Source organism: Monopterus albus, unplaced genomic scaffold (genome assembly GCF_001952655.1).
Source record: "Monopterus albus unplaced genomic scaffold, M_albus_1.0 scaffold51.1, whole genome shotgun sequence".
Lineage (NCBI taxonomy): Eukaryota > Metazoa > Chordata > Actinopteri > Synbranchiformes > Synbranchidae > Monopterus > Monopterus albus.
In genome coordinates, this window is record NW_018127931.1 from 2,917,583 (window position 1) to 2,937,477 (window position 19,895).

General features: G+C 41.1%; 1 protein-coding gene across 4 annotated transcripts; it reads left to right on the forward strand.

Annotated features, from left to right (window-relative positions):
* The first annotated feature begins 1,399 nt into the window (after window positions 1–1,399).
* On the forward strand, window positions 1,400–9,339 carry LOC109960936 (cyclin-dependent kinase inhibitor 1B-like). Of its 4 annotated transcripts, none has more exons than XR_002275071.1 (5): window positions 1,400–1,826; window positions 2,064–2,175; window positions 2,760–2,894; window positions 7,673–7,824; window positions 8,157–9,327. XR_002275071.1 is itself a non-coding variant. In XM_020601423.1 (3 exons), exons 1-2 carry the CDS (start codon window positions 6,813–6,815, stop codon window positions 7,810–7,812), a joined length of 567 nt encoding a protein of 188 aa, XP_020457079.1. In that variant the 5' UTR covers window positions 5,962–6,812; the 3' UTR covers window positions 7,813–7,824; window positions 8,157–9,325. The 4 variants fall into 4 exon arrangements, 2 of the variants coding, with proteins under 2 accessions (XP_020457080.1, XP_020457079.1); XR_002275070.1 differs by having other exon boundaries at window positions 1,402–1,826; window positions 2,760–7,239; window positions 8,157–9,339; XM_020601423.1 differs by lacking the exons at window positions 1,400–1,826; window positions 2,064–2,175; window positions 2,760–2,894 and adding an exon at window positions 5,962–7,239 and having other exon boundaries at window positions 8,157–9,325.
* The last annotated feature ends 10,556 nt before the right edge of the window (window positions 9,340–19,895 follow it).

The following is a 19,895-nucleotide window of genomic DNA, read 5'->3' on the forward strand; positions in this document are numbered from 1 at the left end:
TCATCATCAAGTGGAGAAAATATGGTGCAACAGTGACATTACCAAGAGCTGGACGTCCCTCCAAAATTGATGAAAAGACAAGGAGAAAACTGGTCAGGGAGGCTGCCAAGAGGCCTACAGCAACATTAAAGTAGCTGCAGGAATTCCTGGCAAGTACTGGTTGTGTAGTACATGTGACGACAATCTCCCGTATTCTTCATTTGTCTGGGCTATGGGGTAGAGTGGCAAGACGGAAGCCTTTTCTTACAAAGAAAAATATCCATGCCCGGTTACATTTTGCAAACACACATTTGAAGTCTCCCAAAGGCATGTGGGAAAAGGTGTTATGGTCTGATGAAACCAAGGTTGAACTTTTTGGCCATAATTCCAAAAGGTATGTTTGGTGCAAAAACAACACTGCACATCACCAAAAGAACACCATACCCACAGTGAAGCATGGTGGTGGCAGCATCATGCTTTGGGGTTGTTTTTCTTCAGCTGGAACTGGGGCCTTAGTCAAGGTGGAGGGAATTATGAACAGTTCCACATACCAGTCAATATTGGCACAAAACCTTCAGGCTTCTGCTAGAAAGCTGAAGATGAAGAGGAACTTCATCTTTCAGCACGACAATGACCCCAAGCATACATCCAAATCAACAAAGGAATGGCTTAACCAGAACAAGATAAAAGTCTTAGAATGGCCCAGCCAGAGCTCGGACTTGAATCCGATTGAACATCTGTGGGGTGATCTGAAGAGGGCTGTGCATAGGAGATGCCCTCGCAATCTGACAGATTTGGAACGTTTTTGCAAAGAAGAGTGGGCAAATATTGAGGGGTCAAGATGTGCATTGCTGATAAACTCATACCCAAAAAGACTGAGTGCTAATTTTGTTTTATTTTGTAAATATAACAAAAATGTCATGGAAGGGACCTGTCTATTTGCAGACAGTAATACAAACCTTGCAAATGCGGATGCTTGCTTTATTTTCTGCATGTAGACTTCACCTCCCAGTGGAGTACTGAAATATCGGTTCCTGTCATAATTAAGCTGTTTGGAGTTTTTTATTATGTACAATACAGTGTAGAATAAAAAATGTATTTGCTCTTTAAATAAAATGAATTATGTGTTGTTCCAAAATAAACTAATATATTTAGCTGAGTTATATTTGTAATGCCCCAACTTATTTACTGTCCTAATGAGGCCAATTTTATCTGTCCATCTGATTCAGATCCCAATTTTCAAATTAGGCCTTGTTCACTACAGACATTTTGATTTGTCAGCAGGCATAACGCAGGTTAATGATAGCTTTGTTCTACTTGAGTGCCCCAGGAAGCCATTACTGTTATTAGTTGTGCTTTTTATTTAATCATATGTTAAACTAAATGTTGTAAAAAATATATTATAGAATTAGTTATTACTATTTAAATGTGTGCTTCATCAAACTTTTATAAAAACTTCATATACTATATCAGGTCACATGTTTGATGCATTTGAACTGCCTTAAGTAGGGTTAAAAATTATATGGCAAAGCAGTGGTAGCCAAAATATCTCAACTTGTTTGTATGTATCACTTGTAACTAAATAAATTATATTTTAACTGCGGTATATTCTTTACACAGTCTGTAGTTTTACTCCCCCAGTCCAGTAGGTGGCAGTGACGTTTCATGAAACAATGTGGCTGAGGTCGACATGAAAACCAGGAACTAACATTTTTTAACCCCCTGCTTCGAACGATGGAGCAAACTACAAATGAAACTCCTCAAAAAGTATTTATTTGTCAGTTGTGTGGTTTAAATAGCCCTTATACTTACTACGGTCAGAAACCACCAAACACTAGAGCTATTGTGTAAGTGACAATTAAGCAAAATGCTCACTTAGTGTTCTGGTATTAGTCTACGCTAAAGCTAACGTTTTTAGCTGCTACGTGACAGCGTGTAATGTTTGTCTAATCTTAGCTAAATACACTGCCAAAATATTTCCCCACCAAGATGTGTGTTGTTTTGTAACAACGTTTTTCTAATCTGAGAACCACCTGACTCCAAACCTAAATCAGTTTATGTATTGCCTTTATGTCGATCACCAGGTTGCTTGAGGAGTGTTTTGTGACCAAAGACCCCTTCAGTCCTGACAAGGAACGGTTTCTTGTTTTGGGATCTCTCTGCAGCCTGTGCAGCACACGTGTCTGTGCTGGATCGGTAAGATTCAATTGCTACGGTGTGTTCCCACTACAGACAAAATATATGATCGTGTAATTTAGCACATCACATCAATAATGCAGTATAATTCAGCAGCAGCAAAAACTGCAGCTTTCAAAATGGCCATACAGTTGAAACAATACCCTTCTAAAACACTTTGAGCACAAACTGATTATTATCGTTTTTGTGGCAACAGGATTTATAGCAGGGCAGTTGTTGCTGGGTGTACCTAATAAACAGACAATTGAGTATAGTGTTGGAACAGATAAAATAACAAGCTAAAACATGTTTATTCTGCCTTTTAAAACCAAGCTGCACTCCTGTGACAGTTTTACACTTGGCACAAGTTGACCTTGTAGATCACTGGTGGAAAAAAACGTGTATTTGTTACATTGATGTTTTCCTTGGATGAATTTGTCATGTAGCATATATACGTGCTGATTAGGCTTCATGACTATGGTCTTAAAATCAATTAACCCAGTTTCACAGATATATAGTAAGAAAAGAAAATGTCTTCCTATCTTTAAAAAAAGTGCTTATGGAGAACTAATGCTGGTGCTGAACTTTTCTTTCTTTTCTCTCAGGACTGCAGCCTTTTTTACACCAAGAGGTTCTGCCTGCAGTGTGTGAACAAGCACTTTGACCAGTTCCCCCATCAGATTCAGACTGAGCTGGCCAAGAAAAAGCAGAGCTCCAAGGCTGCCGTCTCATGACACCAGGCAAGAGGTCCATGACCTGCTCAGAAATCAAAGATAAATGTCAATACCTCTTGTCATAAATAGTTTTTTATCAGCATGTTCGATTAGACCTATACTGGCCCAAGCTATAAATACATCATGCAAAATAAAACATCTTGTACTTTATTAGCATTGCTCTGGGTTATTTTTTTTTTATTATTTTTGTTGTAAATTAACACCATCCACTGGAAAAATGCTAGTTTATGCCTGAGGCCAATAAATTAGCCTGCTGTATTAGTAGTTTTTTCTTTCTTTCTTTGTTTTTAAGATGCAAACAGCAGGTGTGGCTAGTGTTCCAGGACCCTTGTTGGGTTGTGTTTGCAGGCTCAGAATCTGCCCTCTTAATAAAAAATGGGTCCAAATTTAAAATCCAGTTGCCATGTACTGTATGTGGAAAAAAATGCCCTGCAGTTGCTTTAAATCTTCTGTTGCTGTGTAATTGTTTAGCTGCATGGCGACTTAAAAACAAATGTGGGCATTGCATCTAAAAAGAATGCTAGGTTAAACCATCGACTGTGTATAACAATGGATGACGTGTAACCAGTTCTGCTATTATGCAAAAGTGTAGCGAAACTTTTGCGAATACAGGGGGCAGCCATCTTGCTTTTGTGATGCGTTTTGCAGTCAGACTCTGCACAGGAGCAACTAAAAGTGGAGCTGCAGTATCCAGCCACCAATCAGAGCTGCCAAATCATCCAAAATATTATATCTTCAAACAACCACTTGTGCACAACTCAGTGTGATAATATCTATCTAAAATGAGAGAAATCACCTTTGGCAAAAATGTGTTTGATCTGTGTTGTTTTTGACATTTGGCTCATGTCCCATGAAAGGAGCAGGGTTTATTACCTGTACTGCGACCAGGGAGCGAGCAGCTTATGGTGGCTTCACTTCTGGGAGTTGTCGCATGTCTATCTTTATATACTGTCTATGGAATTAACATATCAAACCTTTATTCAGTACAGCAGGGGTCCCCAACTCCCGGTCCCCGGACCGGTACCGGTCCGTGGATCATTTGGTACCGGGCGTGGTTAAAATTCTAGTTATTTTTCTTTCATTAGTGTTAGTTTGAAAAATGTCTGTTTCCACCCTCGCCTCACTACCGCACTTGACTCTGGCACGCCATTTTACGCCTCAGCGACACAAGCTAACCCTTTTAAAAAAATGAGCCAAAAACAAAATTCACTGGAGAGCTTTTTCGGGAAGGAACGAGCAAACGATGGGACAGCAGAAGGGTCACAGACTGCCAGCAAAAAGAAAGCTGCATTTAAAAGAAAATACCACGATTCCTACCTAAGTTACGGGTTCATCGCAATAGGTGATACACAAGCTCCACACTATGCATAATTTGCGGTGACCAACAAGCTAATGAAGACATGAAACCCTCAAAAATGCTTCACCACACTGAGACAAAACACCCTGCGTTAAAAGACAAGCCCTTTTTCTAGTTGCAGGGAAACAAACCCAAGGCCCACTGACTCTGCATTATGGTGAATTGATTATTATAGTGTAGAATTATTGTAATTGCCTAATATAAAGTTTAATTGTTGCATTCAGACTACATACTATGAACTGACAAAGGTTTTTGTTATCGGAACCCCTGCGCTTCTACCCTGTCCACGGAAAAATTGTCATGCATGAAACCGGTCCCTGGTACAAAAAAGGTTGGGGACTGCTGCAGTACAGCACATTTTCTATTATGGCTATTTGTGATATTAATTGATAATCAAATCTGGATGAACAATATTAAAGTTACTGCTAATATCTGATCAGTCATTTAAAATGTTTTGGCCCATTTCCTGTTGAGCCCAAACAGTGTGGGACTTGAAAGAACAATGCAAAAGTAAAAATATTTCCCAAAGAGTAGTTGCTAGGCAGATAAAAGACCAAGTGTTTCCCCTGCCCTTGCAGAAGAAAGAAAATAATAATTATACACTTTCTTGTTGTACTTGATACCTTATGCTTTTGTGCAATTTTGAAGGTCCCCGTTTGTGAGAAAACACATTACTTTTTAGTAACATAACCATAACATTTATGACATTCTCTCTAGTACTAGAAATAAATGTACTGACAGTGACACATGCTTTGTGTTACTGCTATCACTTGGAGCTCTGCACTGTTGACTTCTATGGAGTCAGAAATGTTTTTCTATGTTAGCTTAGACTATAATATTTTATAGTGACCTTTATTGTCTTGTTTTGTGACTGTTTAATCATGGGTCATAATGTGCATCTAATTCTAATTTTAGTGACAGTGTAATGATGTCGAATCGGCGGTGTCAGATAGTTAACTCCCACTTAGTCAAATAACACTATGTAGATAAGACAGTAATGTACACTATGTATGGTGGCAGGTATTTTTTGAATCATCTCCTTGTGAAGAAACATCAATCTTGGCTCAGTAAAACTCTAATGAAAGAACTTTGGTAAGACTTATGATTTTATGTTTGTTGTGATGGATTAACTCATACTTTTTTCCTTCTGAAGCCACGAGAACGAGACTTAATTTGCCCTACTGAGTAAAAAAATGTTTACCCATAATGCATTAGTTACGCATGTGTGACCTTAACAAAATGTTCTCTTTGTTTTTCTTATGTCCATCTCATCAGCTTGGTCAATCTGATGCTTTCAGCTCAAGCCTTTACAACACAAGCGACAAACACATTACAGATTAAGTATGATCCCAGCAATAACACCAGTATAACCCCTGGTCTTAACTGTATTCATTGCAGCATATCTGAGTGTTTTCAAGGGTTAATTGAAACAGCATGGCCTTTAAGGCAGGCCCAGTATGTTTTCCTGGCAGATGCTGTAGAGGAGTGCAGAGTGACACTGTAGAGGTTAACTTGGGATATTGTACATTTCTGGGCACAAGTAGTCCTTACTGTCAGTGATGTTTTCACTCAGTTTTTGCAGGATTCCAACTGAGCTGTGGGATACACAGACATTAAATGTTAAGCACTGATGTGTTCACATGGACACCAGTAAAATTCTTACATCAGGATGTAAACTGAGGACTGTCAGAGGGGAATGGATTTCAACATGTTTTTTTTTTTTCTTTTTAAGCTGAACCACTTTCTCTTTCCTCAGTGTTAAAATTCTAAGCACACATGAGCAATTATAAGTAAACCAAGCACACAAACCACCCCTGTGGTACCTGTGGCAAAGTCTGACAGCGATAGGCACCCTGCCAACGATGACGGAAGGCTTTCTGCTCTGGAGCTGATGTCATCAGATGTCAGGATGCAGATTTGTGGCTTTTTTGTTGTTATTGTTTTCCTTGGTGTCTTACTGTCCTCTAATAACCTCAAAGCAGGAACCAAACAGATGTACAGTGATCGAATCAAGTGTGCCTAAGTCATTTATGGGACACCAAATCAGGTCAAACTGTAAGATCTGTCAGCACTCATACTGTCTTTGGATGATTGATTTTTGTGATATTTTTACCAGCCTGGAGCAAGACAGCAGCCCACCTCTTTTTATATAGATTTAACTAATCAATTAATTCAGGCATAGACTTGATCCAATACAGCTCCGTGTCGTAGTCGTTGCCCCTGGTCGACTTTAAGAAAGCTTTTGTGGGCGGTCCTAACGCGCAGACCAGTGGATCGTATTTGCTGTTTAAATAGTCCTTGATGTCGCCCACAGCTCTCTCTAACGCCATGTTGGCTGTTCTAGCTTGAGTTGTTTCCATCGGCCTTACTACGGACTTGACAGGAGTGGCTCTCTTAGATCCCCTCCCTGCGCATTTGGAGACATTTTATTCCATTTTTTGCGCGCACGCGTACGAGCGGAGTATACATGCATCATTCCTTTGTCTTTGCAATTAAAAGGAATAATACATCGGAATAGCCGTCGGAGAAGGGTTCGTTGTTGTTTGTGTACTCTTTTGCCTTGTCATATGTGCAACAAAATGTCAGATGTTCGCCTTTCTAATGCGAGCCCGACGCTGGAGAGGGAGAGGGTGGATGCGCGGCAGCCAGAAAACGTCAGACCTCCGGTCCGCAGAAACCTTTTCGGCAGACCTGACCCAGAGGCGTTAGGGGAATATTTAGCGGCTTCGATACAGAGAGACGTGCAGACTTTTATGGAAACATATAATTATGATCCGGTCAACGACAGACCGATGACTCCGCGTAATTACGAGTGGCAGGAGGACAGCAACCCACCGGAGTATTTTGTCAGACCACCTCACGGGAGTCAGCGGCCCCAGCGAGATGTGGACTTACCCGGCGTTAACAACTGTAAGGATGCCGAGGAGAGGACTGAAAGACGGTCGGGTCGACCAGACGGCGACAGTTCAACGAAAAGACGCTCAGGAGATTCAGGTGATTTACTTTGGTTTAATAAAGTTGTCAGGCACTTTTGTTCCCCTGTGCGTTCCTGTAGTGCCACTGTGCAGCAATGGAGTTGCGCCAAGCAACAGCTGTGTCCGGACTTCAGCCGTAGGCTACGATCGGTTTCACCCGAGTCGTTTCAAACAGAAGTATCCTGGAGCAAAACGCTGGGAGGAACGGAACATTTCTTTACACACGTTAAATTATGCTTATTATTGAGGCTGGTGTTTAGGAGCTCAAACACGCTTATTACATAGTAATTTTTCCCACATCCTTCTTCGCTTATTCCGGGCCACTCTGTACAGGTTACCGGGCTAAAAAGTTTCCACCATCCGGTAGCAGCAGCCTGCAGAGACTGCCAGGTGCATTTAAGGGTGAATTTGCAGCTCGATACATTAACACTGTGATAACTTTTTTCCTCCAGGTCCCTGCTTCAGCGAGTGTCAGAGTAAAAGGTTGCATTTCGATGACGACGGTGATGATGATGATGAAGACCAGTCGAGCGGCGCAGGAAGTCAGGCGGTAAAGGCCGTTGAGGAGAGACCCAGCGCCGAGATCCAATAAAAAACCAACCTGGTTAGAAATCATCACCTCCCTATTAGACTGCTCATAACACTAATGAATTAATTTCAGATTGTCATTGTGTGAAATACCAAGTATCGGCTTTTCTACTGGATGCCAGCAGATATATAACCACTGGGAACACTGGTCTTTACTGCACAGCACTTGTCCTCATCAGCCCTTCAAACAGCGTTTTGTTTTTCTAATGCTGCCACAAGCCTTCACGCTATGACTGTTGTGTTGCGTGTGTGTGTGTGTGCGTGCGTGCGTGTGAGGGATATCAAGCATGAGCAACTGCTTTTTCAATTGCACCATTCAACAGCCTGTTTCCTCTTTATGTCCCGCAGAGCAGAGGGACCTGTCGCTGGTGGAACACCGTAGCCTTTCTCATCATGTGACACACAGGAGAACATTTAAAAAGCGCTCTTTTTCTAAAGAAGGGAAGAGAGAGAGGCTGCACAAGCACTGAATATGTACACTATCAAGTTTTGGCACTCATTTTAATTCAACTGCCTCAGAAGCAGCAGACAATGTAGCAGTGTGCAAATGGAGTTTTGCTCATCTTTTTTTTTTTTAAATCTACTACCTATGTTTCAGATGTAGCACAAAAAGCATAATATGCTTTTCATACCTTTGTTAAATGTTTTTGTGTGTGAATTTGACTCAGGAAGTTGCAGTGCAATTTCCAACAGAGAAATATCATTTTGTTAAAGTGCTCATATTGTATCATTATTCAGGTAATTGATGTAAGTTAAAAATGCAGATTTGAAAAGTCAGGGTTATCTGGGAAAAAATGTCTTCACATTTTCTATGGCTTTATTTGTCCCTGTGTTATATATATATATATATTGCCATTGAAGGTCCAGATGGTCACACTGCAAGTTGAGGGCCCTTCTAACTGGGAACAGCCATTATAGATAAAGTTTACATACAAAACAAGTCTAATTATTTCCCTTTTTTTATTTTTTTGCCAAAGTTTGTGCCTTTTTTTAGTCTGAGGGTGAGGGATGGGTGGGTGTTAAGGTGGCTAAACTGCTGAGAATTATTCAACCAAATTTGAACAGTATTTGCTATTAATCCTAAGAAGTAACTTTTATTTTTAAATTAGGTGAGTTAATATGCCTTATAGGTCACATAGCACGCCCCCTAGTCCAGGTTAATGTAGATACACTATGTTAAAATACTGGGCTACTTATTATGCAAGTATGTGAATCAAAGATTTGTCATTGTGGTGTGGAATTCATGTGGAACATGTAATTGCACTATTATTGTCATTTTTGTGAAGGCAGAAAACAAAGTTAAACTGCCTCATTTAGTTTAAGATTTTGAAGTGTACCTGTGTGCCTTTTTTTAAACACTGAAAAAAATATACTAACTTATTTATGTTGAGTTTTTTTCTGGGTTTCTGTATAGCTTCTCAAAGCAAAATTTGTGCGCGTTTTTGTAAATATATATTTTCATTATTGTTTTTGAGATAAATAAACTGTTGCAAAACTGAGCCTAATAATTGATTTTATACCCTGTGTGGTCTTTTTTCTTTTCCCCGATTTGTTATTGGATTGATTAAAAAGCATGGCTGGTGTAATAAATGCTTGTGCTCACTATTTTGATTGCACAGCACACAAGCACTCCACCCTTAACCAACACACAGACTAAAGTGATCTGCCTGATTACAAAGAGACCTGATGGAGATGCAACCACAGCATTAATGAAGTTTAATGTGCCGATAGGGTCTCATAGTACCCTGTGCAGATACCAACATGGTGTAGGACTAAAAATCCAGTACAACATGTACTGTATGTCTTATGCAGCTTGAGCACCAGAGTGCAGGGCTGTGACTGGATTGTGTCAGCTCAGCTCTGCCTGTGAAGTTGAAAACAACAAGAGTGCCTCCTGAGGAAAAGAGGGGGGAAAACATTTTTAGTTACTGGCTTTCCCTGGCTCCAATCACAGTGCAGAGAAGAAAAGCAGACCACTCAGGAGCCAGCCAGTCAGAGAACTGTGGGAGGGAGCCTGAACTAGTACAGGCTGTTCTTTTCATAAAACACACACACCACCCAATTAGTGTCATTGGCTGACTCTTTCCTGTTGATACCAGTTTGCACGTACACACACAGAGCTGTTTCTATATCCCATACTGGTCCTTAGTGTCTGCAGTAATTATTAGTGAGCTCATAGCTTGTGTGTATGCTTTTAGAGAGGACTGTAACACTTTTTTTTAAAATCACATTGGTGGTTTCTTTTTTGACAGTTATTACTTTTGAACATGTCAAATAGCAATATGCTAAAGACTTGAAGGATTCATTGGAATTGGTTAACATCACTGCTCATGATTCAACCATATGCAAATTATTGAACAGGCATGGCATCCATGGCAGGGCACCACAGAGGAAGCTATTGCTCTCCAAAAACAACATTGCAGTATGCCTGAAGTTCACCAAAGACCTCCCTGACACTCCATAACACTACTGGAAAAATGTCCTGTGGACAGATGAAACAAAGGTTGAATTGTTTGGGAAGAACATACAGCACTATGTATAGCGTAAAAAGAGAACTGTGTAGAAACATGAAAACATCATCCCAACAGTGAAGTATGGTGGAGGGAGAAGCTGATTTGGCTGCTTTTCTGCCTCTGGACCTGGACCACTTGCTATTGTGGGGGAAGCTGGTTGATGCAGCAGGATAATGACCCAAACTAAATCTACCACAGAATGGCTTCAGAGACAAAAAAAAATCCACCTTTAGGAGTGGCCCAGTCAGAGCCCAGACCTCAACCCTATAGAGATGCTGTGGAATGACCTCAAGAGAGCTGTTCACACCAGACCTCCTAAAAATATGGCTGAGCTGAAGCAATTCTGTAAGGAAGAATTGTCCAAAATTCCTTCTGAATGTTATGCAGGTCTGATCTACAGCCACAGGAAGTGTTTGCTTGAGGGTATGGCTACCAAAGGTGGTTTAACTAGTTATTAAAGGTAGAGTTTGCAGTTTTTTTCAGAAGCATTTTTGTTACATATCTTGAAATGATCTTTTTATCCAAATGGAAATGAACACATTAAATGCACTGAAGTAAAAGAATCGTCATCTGTGGCAGGAGCAGGGCTGAAAAAAGCCTGACCAGTAATTTTGCTCATCCCAAGCAAAACTATTGAATGGCTTACCTGCCTATCAGCCTTATTTCCTACTTGTGCGCATTCTGCCTCCCACAAGGCAGTGCAGTTACAGGTAGACATGTTACCACTCTGTTGTGATAGCGAGCTATGGCAGAGAAGGCAGCCACAGCAGCGTTCGGCTGCAAACCAAGACCACTGTTACAAACCAGGCCTTCCCCTTTAAGTTATATAGCCTTATAGGTAATGTTGTTGCTGTTGCCAGAAGTTGCAACCTGCATTTAGCCAGAGGTGCAGAAAATACCAACAGTACTCAGCTCCAAGTGTATAGATAGGGTTATAATAATGCAGATAACTTGGCATCATTACTCAAGATGGCGGCGCGTATACACGCAGCGGCTCAGAGCTCTCAGCTTTTTGTTTTTTATTTGTATTTTTGTTTTCGTGTGTTTGTTGTCCCCACAGTTTTCTGAAGCCACCATCCAGTATGGAAGAGCTGAACTACTTATTATTGAAGTATTATTGAAGTCTATTTGTTCGGACCCCACCCGGGACCTTTCTGTGTGGAGTTTGCATGTTCTCCCCGTGCTTGCGTGGGTTCTCTCCGGGTACTCCGGCTTCCTCCCACAGTCCAAAAACATGCAGCTTAGGTTGGTTGGTGTATCCCGCCTTCGCCCGTTTGCTGGCTGGGATTGGCTCCAGCCCCCCCCGTGACCCCGTTCAGGGACTAAGCGGTAGAAAATGTTGACTTCAGTTTGGCATTTAACACTTTTAATTATAGACATTTAACACATTTAATCCCAGACAAACTGGCACTGAAACTGCACAATCTGGGAATGCCTGCAGTGCTGTGTTAAGGATTAAGGACTTTCTCACTAACAGGCCTCAAGTGGTGAGAATCGGAAGCTGCACATCATCTACACAGGCGCATCAGAAGGGCTGTGTGCTCAGCCCAGTTCTCTTCACTCAAATACAGTTGTGAAGTTTGCGGATGACACCACCATAGTGGGTCTCATCTCAGACAATGATGAGACTCACTACAGAGAGGAGATCCAGCACCTGACAAGGTGGTTTTCAGATAACAATCTTGTCCTGAACACCTGAGGAAAGCCCAGCAAAGGCTTTTCTTCCTCAGGAAGCTGAAACATCCTGGTCTCTCCTCTCAGTATCTCACAAACATCTACAGAGCGACAGTAGAGAGCATCCTCTGTCTCAGTGCGACAGTGTGGTACGGGAGCTGCACTGCACAGGACAGAAAGGACTTGACCCGGGTGGTGAGAACAGCTCAGGGCATCGTAGGGAGTACTCTTCTGGATCTGGACTCACTATACACTGAACGGATCCAGAGGAGGGCGGGACGGATTGCTGCAGACCCCACCCACCCAGGCAATGGTCTGTTTGTGCCTCTTCCCTCCAGGAAAAGGTACAGGAATATAAAGACTAAAACAAACAGACTGAGACACAGCTTCTTCCCTGGAGCTGTGAAGTCAATCACCCCCCTAACCCCTAGCCACACACACAACCTCCCCCCTATGGACAGACACAGAACACTGGACCTCACACCTCTTCCTAAAGACTGAGATTTGCACTGAGCTGCACCTTATAATGTTACTACACTCTTGCTGCTAACATGCTGCTGACCTGAGTAGGTCCCATACATCCCTTTTTATTTGTTCATATTTTTATATTGACTTATACAATTTTGTGTTGTGTAAATAATATATTTGTCTTTTAAGCCGAGAGCTGCCATTTTGTTGTGCTATGCATAATGACAATAAAGATTCTTGACCTTGATCTTGACCTTGACCTTGATCAAAGGCCACATAGAGTGTTTGTGTTACCAAGACGGAATAAAGCCCGTGTTTTGATGGCATTAGCTAACCTCCCTCTTCACTTCTCCTCACTGGAAAAGCCCAGATTTCTAAGGTCAGTTCCTAGCCAGGACTAAAGCAGTTTAGCCATTGACCAGAGGTCCCTAACTATGGTTCTGGGTCTCAGATCTGGGTGGGAAACACTGTATTGTTGCAAGAAGTAAAACAAGAATTGGTGTGGCTTTTGAATGACGGGGACAACTGAGAGAACAGAAGAGGCTGAAAAGTGATGCCCTAGTGGCCGTATCTTTGTTGGACCAGTAATTCTCAGTTTTGTTTGGTTTGGGGGCATTTGTTATTTTCCTGAAATCTGTAAATAGTCAGGTAGTGCGTGTTGCACCGCATGTTGTGTTTTGGAATCACAAAACACCCTTTCATTCTGGCTTCAGCATGAAAGGGTGGTATTTCTTTGGTTGTCTGCTTTCAAAATTGAGCTTCATCTTGCTGGGTTTTCCAGGATCGCCAACCCCTTTAAAACACTTTTGCCATTACTTTTTCCACCATCACTTGTATGTTTAATGGGTGTGTTCAATAAAGACATGACTGTTTGTGTTTTATCAGGTTATAAATATTGTTGATATTTGTAACTTAGGAGAAGATGAGATCATATTTCATGACCAATTTATGCTGAAAATCAGGAAATTGCAAACAGTGCCATTACTTTTTTTTTCTTGTGACTGTATATACACACAAAGCCACAGTCTCAGTTTGACTTTTACCAGTCTCTATCTCTCAAGACATATGAAGAGTTTAAGCTGTTCCTGCATGCACTGGTTTTCTATGAGTCATTGTATGTCCTTATAAATCAGGAAAGCACTTCCATATTTCCAGTGCTAAATTAGCAGATTCCAGATAATGAGATAGAAATGGGTTATAAAAGGGTCATAAACATTTTGGAGCTGATACTATGAATAGATATGCAGCAAAGGGCCTACAAAGTATGAGCTCATAATTTGGCAAAGTCCACTCAGGAGAAAGGGAGTATTTTTAAATTTTTTTTAAGAAGGTTTTGTTTTATTCTGGAAATACAGCTTCCCTATCTGTTTTATGATATTAATGTCAGTTGTTTATCTTTGTTTTAATTTTTTTACAAGGGCAGGGCTGCTTTATTTTTCAACTTCACTTCTGCCTCATGGTCATGTGCTTCTGGCAATGAGAGAGCTGAAGTGTAGATAGTCAGAATGGAAGAAGAAAAAGAAGGGTAGAGGCAGAGGATAGGCTCCTTGGCTGTGTACTGCTGCAGCCTGGCCAAATCACATCCAGTGCAGGATGTAAACTGAAGCCCTTTTCAGACTTGCACTAGAACCCTGAAATTACACATTAGACATTGCCCAGGGGAGCTGCATGTGAGAATGCAAATGTCTGAGCCAGCTGACCCGGACTTTACTCTGCCAGTTCCCTAGTACAAAGTCCACATAAGTTCCGAGTGAGATGGAGTGAGGCATATGTGAGAATACAGCAGTGTGTAGTTCAGAGAATCCACATGGACTTTGTGCGGATGTTGATAACATTCTATTATGTGACTGGCGCGAAACTGGAAGAAAACAAACATGGTGATGAAAATATCTAACTGGAGACATGACATGATCCAGGAACTTATGTTGTTAAGAGCTGGTGCCAGATTTGTCAGACAAGGCAAGAGAGACTGTTGTTTATGACAGAATTACAAGCTGGTTATGTGATCGCTTCATGTCCCACCTCCTGCATGCTGTACCTAGGCGTGCATTCCCAGCATAAACCAAACAGAGTATTTCTAGCAGGTGAGAACATGTCTGACACAGACTACCATCTGTTTTTGCTACATGTGTGAAAGGGCAACTGATTCCACAGACATAGTCCGGAGTTCATGTGTGAAAACAGCTTAACTAATCTGCCTTTCTCCATATTTTAGTTTCTCTCTGGGCTGTGTGACTCATGCAGCTTGGCTGGGTGACCTCAGATACTGGCTACAATAAAGTACAGTAAAATTACCTTTGTAAAATTCATTGTGCTCTTGATTTAAAAAAAAAGAAGTCAGTCAGAAATGGTTGCACATAGGAATGCAAATTTTAAGCAGTTTTCTTGATCGATAGTAGTATGACTGGAGTGGCTTATGTGTTGTACACAGTAGGTAGTAGCACTCATAGGTATGCAAGTACAGCTGTTTTGCTAGTGGCCTACAAAGTGTTATGTCCCAAGGGTACATTATCACTAACTTTATCAGTCCAGGAAATCTTTCTGCTTTTACAGGTACTGCCATCAAAGCATCTTTACTCAAAGCAGAGTGGTGTCGCATATACAGTTAAGTTAATCACTTTCATGTTGATTCTGTTGCAAGTATGTAACGTTAATGCATGTCCTGAATGTTAGCAGCGTAGCTAAAGTGGTGCTCTCTGCAGTCTGACAGTCCTCTTTCAGCCTGAGTTAATGGAGCCTCAGATAGCATGCTACAACAAACAGCCACCAGACAACAACTCAGTAGAAACTTCATGCTGCTGTGTTCATCAACACGACTGGAACCATGTGAACACAGAAAGCTCTGCTGCCACCATTCCTCTCTCACATGACAAGGAGGTGGGTTTGTTTTACAGTTGGTGCGACCCCTACTCGGGTGGTCAGCAAACACCTTACTTTATCTGTGCTTTTCTTTGACATATATGTTTGAGTTTTGTGATCTGAAGTCTGACTGAATGCTCTTTTGAGTTGTAAGACCTACTAACACAGACACTTGAGCACATCGTGTTAGACCCTCTTCTATCCCTTTGTGGGTCACATGTCTTTGATTTTGTTTCATCTGGCCCTGAAGGTTCAATAATGTGTGTCACAAGAAGGGAAGAAGAACATCTTGGCTAAAGTTAGGCAACAATCAGCTGCTGAGGTGACTGCTGCTCATGTTTTTTCCACATATAGGCATATACAGTATCACGTATCAGGCAGCTGGGGGATGGCACGTGTGGCTGAGCAAGCCATAACATTACTCCATGTGTGTGTGTGCCAGTCTTAGACATTACAATGTGTGGTTGCACCCTGGTATGTGTGCAAACATTTCATGCAATTATGTGGATTACCATTTGTGAGAAGTAGTATTCACTGACCTCCATATTTGTAGCTTATTCTTTGACTTTGGTAAGAAATAGCTGGTTATTGAAATGGTTCAGTATCTGTTTCACTGGTATTGTACTAATGATGAATTTTGACAGCCTGTTCCATGCTGCCAAGATAAATCTGTGGCTGATACAGTGATCCTGTCATTGTATCACCTCAAGGGCATATTAACTAGGTTGCTTGCAAAAAGTAGACACTTTGAAATGAGAACTGGCTGTGGATGGTTTCTGAACAGTTGACCTCTGCACTGGGATTTATGGCAGTGAGTAATGTGTGACCTGAGGACAGACGTGTGACTACAGGAAGTATCAGCACTCACAGGTCAGGGTGAGGGCAACTGACTCACTCCCTCCTCTAATGTGGGTGTGATCATTGTGTGAATGAATGAGTTTGGGTCACAACTGTTTTAAAGGGTAAATTCACAAATCAAATGTACAAACGTACAAATCCCTACGGGTTGCAGTAGTTTGAGGAAGGTTGACAAATCAGGTGGCAAATGTCACATATTCTTTTATTTGTCATATATCAATATTAGAGTAAGAGAGCAGAGCAGAATAAGCTTGTCTGCTTTCACCAAAATTGTTATATTTTAGGAATTTTCTAAGACAGTCTTCCTCAGAGCAAGTTTAACTTTAAAATATTGCTATAGTTCATATTGCTACCAACCATTTTGCAAAGCATACCATATGTTTTCATCAGCCACTGGTTTGCATTCACTTCACAATACTATGATAGTCTAATTAAACCAATGTGAAACTCTGTTGAGGGAGGAAATGCATAATAATAGTCTAACTTTTTTTATCTTCTAGTCAAGGTGTTATTAGTGTTAATTTGTTATGCAGTTGCTAGAAGGGACTTGTTTGAATCGTCTCCATGTTGGTGTGTGTGTGATCCAAACTCCCAAACTTGAGTGCTAAAAGACTTAGTTATGAACTGTATTATACAATCAAACACAAGAGAAGCAATATGCAAAAATTCACATTGTGAAAATAATCATTTGAAAATAGTGTAAAACGTGTACTTTACTTTTTTTGTAATAATATTGAAGATCTTTTCCAAGTTCATTTTCAGTGACTTTTTTTCAGACTCCATACCTAGGATTAGCAGGTGATGGTCTTAAGTGGAACCTTTACCCTTTCTTTCATCCTAGAACATACTGCTATTGATGGAATAAACCTGGTAGACAGGACATGTTTCATAATTACAACCCCAAATCAGAAAAAGTTGGTATAGAATGGAAAATCAAAATTAAAACTGAAAATAGTGATTTGTAAATCATCTGCATCCTGTATCACATTGAAAGCAATACAGCAGCACATTATTTAATGTGATACATCATCAGTTTTATTCTTTGTTCAAAATAAAAACTCACTTCAATCCTGATGCCTGAAACACATTCCAAAAAACTGGGACACTAAAGCATTTACCATGGTGTGATATTGCCATTCCTTTTTACAACATTTTCAAACATGTTTAGGGACTGAGGATACTAAGTGATTAAATACATCAGGTGTAATTTTGTCCCATTCTTCCTACAAACAATTCTTAAGGTGTGCAACAGTCCAGAGTTGTTTAAAAATGCACCACACATTCTCTTTTGGGGACAGGTCAGCACTGCAGGCAGGCCAGTCCAGCACTCGCACCCTTTTCCTCCACAGCCAGGCCTTGGTAATGTGTGCAGTATGAAGTTTTGCATTGTCTTGTTGAAATATGCATGGGCATCCCTGGAAAAGATGTCTTGAAGGAAACATACTGTATGTTGCTCCAACATCTCTATGTATATTTCAGCATCATCACAGAAGTGTAAGTTACCTTTGCCAAGGGCAGACACAACCCCAGACCATGACAGACCCTGGCATATGGGCTTGTTGTTGGTAACAGTCCGGATGGTCCTTTTTGTCTTTCGTTCAGAGTAGACAGTGTCCATTCCTTCCTTTCAGACCTGAAACACTGATTCATCTGACCACTGTACACATTTCCACTGTGTGATGGTCAATCCCAGATGCCTCAGAGCCCAGAGCAGTTGACTGCGCTACTGGACACTGTTGACATAGGGCTTTCTTTTGGCACAGTACAGTTTTAAGCGGCATTTATAGATGTAACTACATATTGTAGTGCCTGACACAGGTGTGCCAAAGTAATCCTGAGCGCATGTGGTTATGTCGCTTATAGAAGAGTGACGATTCTTGATGCAGTGCTGTCAGAGAGCACGATCATCCAGCTTAGGTTTGCACTGTTGAAACTCCTCCAAATATCTTGAATCTCTTAATTATCTAATGCACCATAGAGGGTAACATATCCAAATCTCTTCCTATCTTTTTTTGAGGAACATTGTTTTTAAACATTTAAATATTTTTCTCACACATATGTTAACAAACTGGTGATCTTTTGCCTATTTTGCTCCTAAAGGGCTAGGCCTTTCCTGAATGCCACATTTGTACCAAATTGTGATTGCAATCACCTCTTGACATCACCCGTTTCAAATGGAATCATCATTTCATTGTTTTACCTCATTACTTGCCCTGAAATGCAACCAACTTTTTTTTGGAATGTGTTACAGGCATCAGAATTGAAATGAGTGTTTATTTGGGGGCGGTTGTGGCTCAGGTAATAGGACAGGTCATCCCCTAACCAGAAGATTAGCGGTACTTATCCAGTCCACATGTTGAGGTGTCCTTGAGCAAGACACTGAACCCCAGTTGCTCCTGGTGATGTCACCAGTTTGGGAGTGTGAATGATTGAATGGCCAAATAGTGTGAAAGTGCCTTTAGTGTGCTGCAATATGCAGAAAAGTGCTATATTTTGAACATAGAATAAAACTGATGATGCATCTCATCAAATAATGTGCTGCTGTATTGTTTTCAATGTAATACAGGGCACAGATGATTTACAAATCACTATTTTCAGGTTTAATTTTGATTTCACATACCGTCCCGACTTTTTTTCTGATTTGGAGTCGTACTGGCCTGCACTGTTGTCCCAGAAATATAGCACTCTGTATATGAGGGTGAGAGTTAGCATGTAACTGTCAACACAGCTTCTGCTGAGGTGGTGTGAGCATGATAGCTAGGGGTGTGATGAGATCTCATGATATTAAAATGTGGCAATATTTCTTGCAGAGGTAAAAGCTGTCTTGCGATATCAGTAGTCTAGCAAAACCACAACTCCCTGCCCTATTTTAACACATGGGGCTATGGTGGTTGGGGGTGAGGGGTTGCAGGGGGTGTTTTGTATATGGCCACATTGTGACGAGTCGAGGTGAGTGGCTTCATTCACCATTACAGCTTGCAAGTTTCCATTGTGTTTTTGGTTAGCCATGTGGCTAACATAACCTATTCTACCTTAGCACAAATTCTGCCACCAATGTGTCAGTATTGATAGATAAAAAACATAGTTTAACATCCAGTATTAATGAAAATGCATTGAGTGTGGTTATGGTGTGTTAACTGTGGCCCAAATTGGACAGTGAAAGCAATGAATGCTCATGCAAACAAGGTAAACAAAATAGTCTTCCTGTTCGTTTCCACATACCTGATTGTGCCCTGTATGTGACTGGGTGACTGGTCAGTGCAGCACCTTTGCTGGAAGATGTAACTGTCCGTGTGCAGTGTGGTGAGGATGAAAATAGCGTAGAAGGTCACACGCAGCTTCAATTAGAAATCAGAAGCCCAAGCATAGTTCATGCACAGTTATAAGATCTGAAGAGACTCATGTGAAATCATACAGGAGAGAAACCAGTGGCCAAACCTTTTACAAGTGCTTGCATATTGTTTTGTCTTTTACTGCATATACTCATACTCAGAAAGTAGAACTGAAGTGGCAGTCATTACCAGATGCAGTCATTAACACCTGTAGTGTTTTGCATTTTGTGACTTTCAGTCAAATAAGACAGTTATTCCAGTCATCCATCCATCCATTTTCCTCCGCTTATCCGCGACCGGGTCGCGGGGGCAGCAGTCTAAGCAAAGATGCCCAGACTTCCCTCTCTCCAGACACTTCCTCCAGCTCCTCCGGGCGAATGCCA